The 9789-nt window shown below is 45.0% G+C and overlaps 1 protein-coding gene and 1 non-coding gene across 2 annotated transcripts in view; one reads left to right on the top strand and one right to left on the bottom strand.

Moving 5' to 3' along the window:
• Positions 1-1772: 1772 nt before the first annotated feature.
• Positions 1773-1844, bottom strand: Trnaq-cug. Its single transcript has one exon. It is a non-coding gene; the product is annotated as a tRNA-Gln (tRNA).
• Positions 1845-2324: 480 nt separating this feature from the next.
• The window catches only part of Rab11a (RAB11A, member RAS oncogene family), a 26843-nt gene continuing 19378 nt past the window's right edge, over positions 2325-9789 (top strand). Inside the window, exons 1-2 of the mRNA XM_013009907.1 lie at positions 2325-2364; positions 3243-3393. Of these exons, the coding sequence (XP_012865361.1) occupies positions 2325-2364; positions 3243-3393 (191 nt within the window). The remainder of the gene's footprint in view (positions 2365-3242; positions 3394-9789) is intronic.

The following is a 9789-nucleotide window of genomic DNA, read 5'->3' as shown; positions in this document are numbered from 1 at the left end:
CTCTGGGCCTGGGCTCTGTCCCTCAGCTCTTCAGCTCAAGGCTAGCGCTCTACCACTTGAGCCACAGCGCCACTTCCGGCTTTTTTCTTTTTGCTTCTGTGGTGCTAAGGAATGGAACCTCAGGCATGAAAGGTAAGCGCTCTACCACTGAACCACCTTCCCAGCCCCGGAATTAAGTTTCTTAATTTCTTAAGTTTCCTTCTCAGTCTGGCTTTGAACAGTGATCCTCAGATCTCAGCTTCCTGAGTAGCTAGGATTACATGTGTGACAAATGTATTATTTATACTTCTATAGATTAAAAACCTGATATGGGTTCACTGTGCTAAAATCAGGGCAATGTCTTGGGATATTGGGGTGTAAGGGCACCAACTTGAAAGGAACTCAGCAAAGCTGGATTTTACTTCCACAGAAGGTTATACTATTGACTGGGAGCCAACTAAGCAAATGCCCTTGGAGGAGTAGCTCGCCTAGGTTTTATCTCTAACTCGTGATTGCCCCTTGTTGGAATATGTTCACAATCTTGTGAAACTGGCTAGTCTGAAAGGGTTTTAAACTTTTTTTCTGATCAAACAACCAAAACCAAGATTCCTAACCAAAGCAGGAACTTGTTTGGGATAAAGAGATATGGCTTAAGTAAAACAAACTTCTGATAAGATGGCAGCTGTCCTTAAAATGGCAATCAACCCCTTTGACAAAGATTCTCACTCCTACAGCTCCTTCAAAAGGTCTTATGGAACACTCGGTTCGGGTGCCTGCCCCAGCTTCCAGAAGCCTCTGCTCCTGCCCCTCCTTGTCTGTAAGGAGGCTTGAATGGCTGGTTGAGATTTTTCTCCCATCTCATCCCACTGACCCTTTCTGTCCCACATTTACAGGTGGGTTCCTCCGCCCCCCTCCCCCCCATAGAGGGGTTTGAACTCAGGGGTTCACTTCTTGAACTGTATCTTCAGCACCCCTTCTCTTGTTTTAAAGGACCCTTACAAAAATACTGGGCTCACACTAATAACATAATCAAGGATAATGTCTTCATTTAAGGTCAGATGATTAGCAACCTTAATTTCATGTGGAAGCTTAATTTCCCTTTGCCATGGAATCTAATATTTGTTTTCCAGGAAGTGGAAAGTGGACAAAATTGTGGTGATGGTGGCATGGTAGGGCCATAATTCTGCCTGCTAGACAGTCTTGTCCAAAAGTCTAAATTGAGAGTTAGCACATAGTTAGCATATGACATTAAGTGGAGAAAAGCTTTTGGGGATTAGAGATTCCCTTCAAGTACAAGGAGGCCCCAGGAGCAGAATGATCTTTAGCAAATCATTTGAATGATTAGCTCAAATCAGTCAAAAAATCAAGTCTTACCAGTGTCAATTCTGAAAATTGTCAGCATCTGTATGTTAAATCATTATGTAAATAGCCTGGTTTAGAGGCTAACAAACAGAACTCAAGAAGTTCTTGAATCTTGATGAGAAGGGTGGGCGAAGATCTGTGCTGACATCTGGAAATAGTAGGGGAGATTTCCCAGGAAGAGTCTGTGACTGAAGCAAAAAAAGCAAGAAATGCGTTGAAACTTCTGCTTAAACTTTAAAGAAAAAGCACGTGTGGAGTATAACGACTAGCTCCCCAGGTGGAAGACGGTTCTGGAATTGACGAGTGTACTCACGGGGGAAATTTGGGAAGTCTTCAATGGTTGTATTTACTCAAAGCCAGAAATGACACCGTTTTTTAAAGTAAATATTATATCTGAAATAAGGTGAGGCAGAGAGAGAGAGAAAAGGAGTAGGTTCCACCGAGATTTGAACTCGGATCGCTGGATTCAGAGTCCAGAGTGCTAACCATTACACCATGGAACCACCACGCGTGTGGATGCCGCCTTCCACTCTCTAATCCTTAAAGAACCCGTCCCCACCCCATTCCCCAAACCCTATCCGCAAACCCCACTACTAAGAAGCGAGGGGGATCTTCCGGCGCTCTGTTTCTGGGCATGGTCGTGTGCAAGGAAGAGTCAGGGTCCGCTACCACGGAGATGAACTGAGAATCTAAACCACAAGCTCACCCACCGAGTTTCCCTTCTGGTGGAGGGAGTGACACCCGGCGCCGGCGCAAGCAGCCTTTTTTTACGCTCCGGGTGGGGGGGGGCGGGGCATCGCGTCTCCGGAAGTACCTCCCCCCCGTGAAGGGCTGGGGCTTTCCGGAAGTGACGCCGAGGCCGGGCGGGGCTCTCCTCCGGGTCCGGCTGCTGAAGCTAGGCGCTCGGCTTCTCCCTGCAGCGACGCCCCCTGGTCCCCCCGGTCCCGCCGCTGCTCCCGCCCCTTCAGCTCCTCGGCCGCGCCATGGGCACCCGCGACGACGAGTACGACTACCTCTTCAAAGGTGAGGCCGCGGGCTGGCGTACGGTCCGCGGAGCCCCCGGTTCTTCGGGGTGTGTGGGGTGTGCGGGGGGTGGGGGGGGGCGGCCCGGGACTCGCCCGGGGGAACCCGAGTGCCGGCACTGAGGTGTGGACCTGCCTCGGCCCTTGGCTTGAGGGGGGGGTATCCCCCGTCACGGAGGTCGTCTCCGCCCTACACGGCGGGGAGGAGGAAGGGGGGGGGTCCCACCTCACGCTAGTCTCTTAAGCCGCACCCCACCAACCTCCCCCCCCCGACACCCCCCAAGGCCTTTGTAGCCGCTGGCTTTAAAATCGTGTCTTTCCTTTCCCCGGGCTTTTTTTTTGGGGGGGGTTCTCCTGCTCCTCCCCCTCACATCCTCTCCCTGAACCCTCCCGAAGGCCCCAGCCCCCCCCTCTCCTCTCGGCCTTCACTCGTGTCCCGGGCAGGTGGACGCCCCCTCCCCCTCCCCTCTAGGGCCTTACTCCCGTCCCGTCCCGGGGGCCGGGGCTCTACCCCCCATCTCCCCCCCCTCCCACCGCTCTCGAGGTCAATGACCTCGCACTGTCCCTCCCTCCTTCCCTCCCTCCCTCCCCGCCGATCGGCAACTCTTGGCTTATCCTTTTCCCTCCTCAGATGGTGTTCGGGAGCTCCCAGTGCTGGTGGGAGGGAGGGAAGGAAGGAGGGAAGGAGGGAGGGCGGGCAAGGGAAGGTTGTCCATCACCCACGCGCGCGCACTTGTCGCAGTGACCCCGACAGGCCGATGATGACTTCCCCCACCCAGCCTCTCCCCCAGCCGTCTTACATCCACCCCGGGATCACTCTGTATTTATTCGGCTTGGGAGAAGAGGTTGCGGATGGGTGGTGGCTGTTATCCTTGCCAGACCTGAAGGCCCAGTTCCTGAACAGGAAAGGTTGCGCGCTGCACAAATACGAGCTTGCTTATCACTACGGGCTGGTTGCTTCCTGCTGCAACATTGGGAGGATCCAACAGGAAGGGAAGAGCTCTGGTTGGCCACAAACCTTTCCCAGACGGTGGGAAGGGGGAGGGGATTGTGTGCTCTTCGGGTCAAATTAAACATTTACTATAAGGTAGGGAAACGTAGTGCCCTTGAACAAAAACATCTTGGAGGATGGGGAGTGGATAGAAAGAATTGCTTTTTTGACTTGAGTTTGGAAGAATCCAAGTCCCCCCCTTCCCCCCCTTTTCTTTTTAACCAACAAAGAGACAGGATACAGCTTTCAGTAAGAAGAGAGTACAGTAAACGCTTTTTTCTTTTCTTTTGGTTGGGTGAATGTGCTCTCACTTAGGCAGTCTTTCTCTGCTACTGAATGAGAAGGACAGCCACCAGTAGTGTGCCTGAACAAAGATCATTACCAGGAAGGAAGAAGCCATTGCGATTAAAGCCCTACTGTAGAGGGTGGAGTTTAAAGACTTGAGGATGTTTCTGACTGCCATTGGGTGATTCATTAAACAAGGCAGGAAGCATTGCTTTCCTTTACCAATACTTTGAAAGTGTTGTTATACTAACTGATGTATATACTCCATTGACACTCCTCTAAGATGAGTACTTGAGGGTCAGTATCTAACCCCAACCCCATATTAGAAAGTGATTCACAGCTAAGAAAGTACCTAATTAATTTTACAAGTACAAAAAGAAGATCTGGTTATTTTCATACTGTTTACTGAAGTGATGTGAAATTATTCTTGGGAAACTTTGGAGTTTAGTTATTAAAGAGATTTGTTTTTGATACTGTGTAATGGCAGTGGACAGCATCTACCTACCTCTCTACCTCCTAGCTACCTCTCTACCTAACAGTGCCTTCGCATGCAAGGCAAGTACCCTACTACTGAGCTACACTCCCCACACTGCCTCTGGCCTCTGCCTTGCAAAGTATAGAGTATGCTCCACCAAGGCAGGTGTTTGAACAAGGTAGACTGTTAGGTATTTCTCCTGTTGAGAACTCAAATGCAAATCACTTTTTTTTTTCTTTCCTAAGGGTGTGTTACATTCATCTTGGGCCAGCTTAAGGAATTTAAATTTAATTTTGGGCTTTAGCCCATCCTAACAGCCTTGCAGTTACATAGACCTGGGTTCAAATCCTGACTCAGATGTTAATTTTTTTTTTTAGTCCATCATGGACCTGAACTCTGGGCCTGGGCACTGTCCTCAGCTCTTCAGCTCAAAGCTAGTGCTCTATCACTTGAGCCACAGCACCACTTCCGGCTTTTTCTGTTTATGTGGTGCTGAGGAATCAAACCCAGGGCCTCATGCATGCAAGGCAAGCACTCAACCACTGAGCCACCTTTCCAGCCCTAAATATTTGTTTCTTGACCTTGAGACTTTTTTTTTGTTTGTTTGAGTTTTAATTCCTTCAGACAAGGAAATACGGTGAGCTGCTTTGCAGGACTGTTGTTGGCAGGAGTGAGATGACTCAATATATGGTAATAATGTAAAAGAAATTCAAATAGTTCTTATTAGGCATTTTTAGCTTTAAATCTTTATAAGTTACAAGAGCAGTTAAGTAAAGCAACTTAAAACTAGAGAGCTTCTGAAGTCTGTTTACACATGGATTATGATTTTATTTTGTTACACATTTTGCTATTTAAAATATGGTATATAAGAAATTTCCACCTTTTTTTTTTAAGGCTCCAGGATATGAGTCACTTTATTTTACTTTTTACTTTTTGTGCCAGCCCTGGGGCTTGAACTCAGAGCCAGGGCACTGCCCCTGAGCTTTTCTGTTCAAGGCTAGAGTTCTACCACTTCAATCTGCAACTCTATTTCGAGCTGTTTGGTAGTCAGTGGAAGATAAGAGTCTCATAGACTTGCCTACCTGGGCTGGCTTTGAAGCCCAGTCCTCAGATCTCAGCCTTCCACCTAGCCAAGTCACTTTATTTTTAAACTTCAGTGCAGATTACTTGATTCCTTATTTATATAATGTTTTTAGGGTTATTCAGCAACAAAATTTTTATTTTAAAATCTCTTTCTACAGATTTACTCACCTGAAGGATTTTTTTTTATTAATATGAGATAGGGTGGTATAAATTGGGTAAATGTTGGGAGAACAGGACTATTCTAACTTATGTAATTTGTTCTTGAATAAATCTTGTGTGTATGTGTGTGCATGCTCATGCATACTTATTCTGGGGCTTGAACTCAGGGCATAGGCTCTGGGTTTCAACATTTTTTGCACTCTACTATTTGAGTCATAGTTACACTTCTGGCTATTTTGGTGGTTCATTGGAGATAAGAGTCTCACAGACTTTCCTACTGGGGCTGGCTTCAAACCATGATCTTCAGATCTGAGCCTCCCGAGTAGCTAAGATTATAAGCATGAGCCACTAGTGCACAGTGAGCAAATCTTTTTCAGTTTGTGTGTGTGTGTGTCTGTGTGTGTGTGTTTGTGTTTTGAGACAGAGTCTCATGTAGCCCATCACAATTCTGCTTCAGCCTCCCAGTGCCTCCTGGATTATAAGCATGTATCACAATACCAGCTTGAACATTTAATCTTTTAACTTTTGATGAGTTATGGAGGCTTATTACTATTGCTATTTTGTCAGTCATAGGGCTTAAACTCTGGGCCTGAGTGCCATCCCTGAGCATTTCTGTTCAAGGCTAGCACTCTACTACTTGGGCCACAGCTCCACTTCTGGTTTTCTGGTGGTTAATTGGAGATAAGAATTTCCACGGCTTTTCCTGCCTGGCTGGCTTTGAACTGTGATCCTCAGATTTCAGCCTCCTGAGTAGCTAGGATTACAGAGGTGAGCCATCGGCACACAACTTTACTTATTTCTTTTTGAAATAGATGACAACTTTTAATTTTATATGTATGCACAGTGTGTTGGCTAAGGTTGTGTGGAGCACAGGTAAAGTAAGCAATTATCGTAGCTCTTGCTATGGTGGATACCAGTCTAGTCTGAGCCTTGTTTTCTGAGTGTCTGGTTGCATTGCCCATTGCTTAGGGCATTTTCTTTTGAGTTGCATTGAAGGTCAGTAGTAATCAACCATCAGCTGATTGCCAGTAGAAACATCCCTATCTTGAGTTTTGTCAGTTTTTCTTTTACAACTTGGGGTTGAGCAACTCGAATTTTGCTGAATTTGGTAAACTTGTCCAGACTTTAGCCTTATTGAATACATTTTGTTTTAAAGACTTGGTGCAGTTTGACTATAATATAGAATAGGAATACCTTCAAGCTTCTGAAAACCAGTATAAAAATGATCAGTTATTCTTTCAGTTAATATACTGATATACTGTGCAGTTTTCTTTTCTTTTTTGGGGGGGAGGGGTCCGGTCGTGGGGCCTGAACTCTGGGCCTGCACGCTGTCCCTCAGCTCTTCAGCTCAAGGCTAGCGCTCTACCACTTGAGCCACAGTGCCATTTCCGGCTTTTTTCTGCTTATGTGGTGCTGAGGAATCGAACCCAGGGCCTCATGCATGCAAGGCAAGCGCTCTACCACTGAGCCACCTTCCCAGCCCCTGTTTTCAGATTATTTGTTAACAATTCTAATGATCAATGTGTAGATGCTGTTATTTACCTTACAGTTGTATGCTATTAAGTATCTATCATGGCATATATATTTTATATAGATAGTGGTGATTGTAAAAATGCTTAAATGGAAGTACTTTTAATGAGATATTAGTTATGGATAACATAGAAAAGTTACTTGCAGAGTCTACTTGCACTCCTTGAATGTCAGGGATGTTCCTTTCTCCCTCTTCTCCTTTTACCCTGCTTTATTAAATAAACCTTTGCTAGTCTTCAATGAAAGTAAAATGAGGGCTAGGAATGTGGCTTAGTGGCAGAGTGCTTGCCTTGCATGCATGAAGCCCTGGGTTGCATTCCTCAGTACCATATAAACAGAAATGGTACTGAGGCCCAAGTGGTAGAGTGCTAGCCTTCAGCTAATGAAGCTCAGGGACAGTCCCTGAGTTCAAGCCCCAGGACTGAGGGGGGATAAAAAGAAAGTAAAGGGAAAGGAAAGTTACTTTAGATTCCTTTCTTGAATTGTAAGATATGATCATAAGGATTCTTGCATTTCAGAAAAGCCATTAAGAGAATGGAAGCGCAGCTCAGTGATAGTGTGGAGGCTTACTACATACAGGGCCCTGGGTGAGAGCGCCACACCATCACAAAGGAAAGAAAAAGAATAACAGTAACTAGATATTGTCAACTTTGTGAAACAAGCTATTGATTTGACGCTGTGAAATTTAGTTTTTAAAAACAAACATAGCCAAGTGAATTATTTCATGTTGCTAAGGCACTTCATTTACTACTTTCATTCCATCCATTCATCTAGTCAGCCTACCCGTTCTGGTCTCTAATTTGGTAGATGGATAGCGGCAGCTTTCCTGATTGCATTACTGCTCAGCATGTTTTTGTCAATATTCTTCTTTTCTGTTGTTTTTTTTTTTGTTGTTGTTGTTTGTTTTTTTGTGGTGATGGGGGATTGTACTCAAGGCCTCGTGCTTGCTAGGTAGGTGCAATACCACTTCTAGCTCTAGGAGTCACATTCTTACAGAACTAGGGTCTTCTGTTATTTCTGATAGCCTTTAATACGTTGGTTTTGGTGATCTGGTCCATGAGGTAATTTATTGAGGTAATTTATAATCTGTATAAAACATCTATGAAATTTGAGTGTTTTTTTGGGTCCGGTCGTGGGGCCTGAACTCTGGGCCTGGGCGCTGTCCCTCAGCTCTTCAGCTCAAGGCTAGCGCTCTACCACTTGAGCCACAGCACCACTTTCGGCTTTTCTCTTTTTGCTTATGTGGTGCTGAGGAATTGAGGTACTGAGGGCCTCATGCATGCAAGGCGAGCGCTCTACCACTGAGCCACCTTCCCAGCCCCTGATTAGTATTTTTGTTATGGCATAAAGATGAGGTTGGTGAGATAATGAACTTAATCATTAAGAGTGGAAGTCAAGGGGGGCAGGGAAGGGAAAAAGTGGGAGAAAATGAGGGAGGGGTTAATACTGTTCAAAAAGAAATGTACTCATTACCTGACCTATGTAACCATAACCCCCTCAATTTATTAAATAAAAGGAGTGCGAGTCAAAAGGAAGGAAATCAAAACATGAAAGTGCTGGAGATTTTTTGTTTTTGGAGGAGGGTATGTCTTTTTTTTTTTTAATATTCCAAAGGTGGTGTCATTCTGGGTGTCTTGCTTAGTTGTGCGCTTTGTGTCAGTATGACTGGCTCCTGAATTGCTGACTGATGTGGGAGTTCCTTTGAACTAGCTATGTTCTAATCCTTTGGGCTTTCTACCTGTTCATACCTCCAGTGAGTATTCAGTGCTTGGGTGGAGCCACAGGTCATTTAAAACAAATCTTCTCACCTAAGGAGTAGCAGTGAAGGTAATCTATTGATAGGTTGATTGTATTATTGTGATGATGATGATTTTTTGGTAGCGGTACACTTGCTAACTAAGCGGGGCTTTGCCACTTGAGCTGTGCTGTCAGCCCATTAATTAATTTTATTTATTGTGCTGATCCTGGGGCTTGAACTCAGGGCCTGGGCTGTCTTTGAGCTTTTCTATTCTAGACTAGTGCTCTACCATTTGAGCCACAGCTCCACGTCTGGCTTTTTTGGTGGTTAATTGGAGGTAAGTGTCTCACAGACCTTTCTGCCGAGGCTGGCAGATCTCAGCCTCCTGAGTAGCAAGGATTATAGGCATGAGTCACTGACACTCACACCCCTTTTATTATTGCTCTTTGCCTGGGCATGCCTGAACTTTGATCCTCTTATTTCTGTTTGTCACTGTAGTGGAAATGACCATTATGCCTAGCTTTTTCTACTGAGATGGAGGTCTAGCCTTGACTGAGATCCCACATCTCTCTTTGTCACCACATCCTTGACAGCCTCTAATTGAATATAAAGTTGGAAAGAACCATTTTTTGCTGCATGGAAGCACTGCCGCCTAATGATTTTTATTTATTTATTTATTTTTGCTGAATCAGCTGAGGAAGCCAGAAATGATATGCGCTTGATAATGTACTTTCCCTTCCAGAAGCCAGCTTGTAGCCCTTCCTGTGACAAGAAGTACATAATGGACTTGCTTTTTCCTCTGGTCAGAGTTGCAGGGAGCTATCCTACTTTTTTCCTTCCTCCTCTACTGCCCCACCACATCCCAATCTGCTGAGTAAGACATAGTCTTACTCTCTGGCATGTTTGATTTTCCAGTCCTGGCATCTAAGTGAAGCTAGTTAAGATAAGGAAGAAGCACTAGTTATTATCAGAAGGTAGAAATGGAAAATGCTTTAAAACAACTTACATGTTTTTGAAACCTTTATTTTGTTATATATATTTTGTTTTATATATTATATATAATATGTTCACATATAGTTACATACATTTATATTTTAATCAGAATAATCCCCTCTGTTTGAAATTCGTGTGTGTGTTTGTGTGTGTGTGTGTGTGTGTGTGTGTG

This window comes from Dipodomys ordii, unplaced genomic scaffold (assembly GCF_000151885.1).
Source record: "Dipodomys ordii isolate 6190 unplaced genomic scaffold, Dord_2.0 Scaffold11, whole genome shotgun sequence".
NCBI lineage: Eukaryota > Metazoa > Chordata > Mammalia > Rodentia > Heteromyidae > Dipodomys > Dipodomys ordii.
This window is presented reverse-complemented; position numbering and strand designations above follow the sequence as displayed.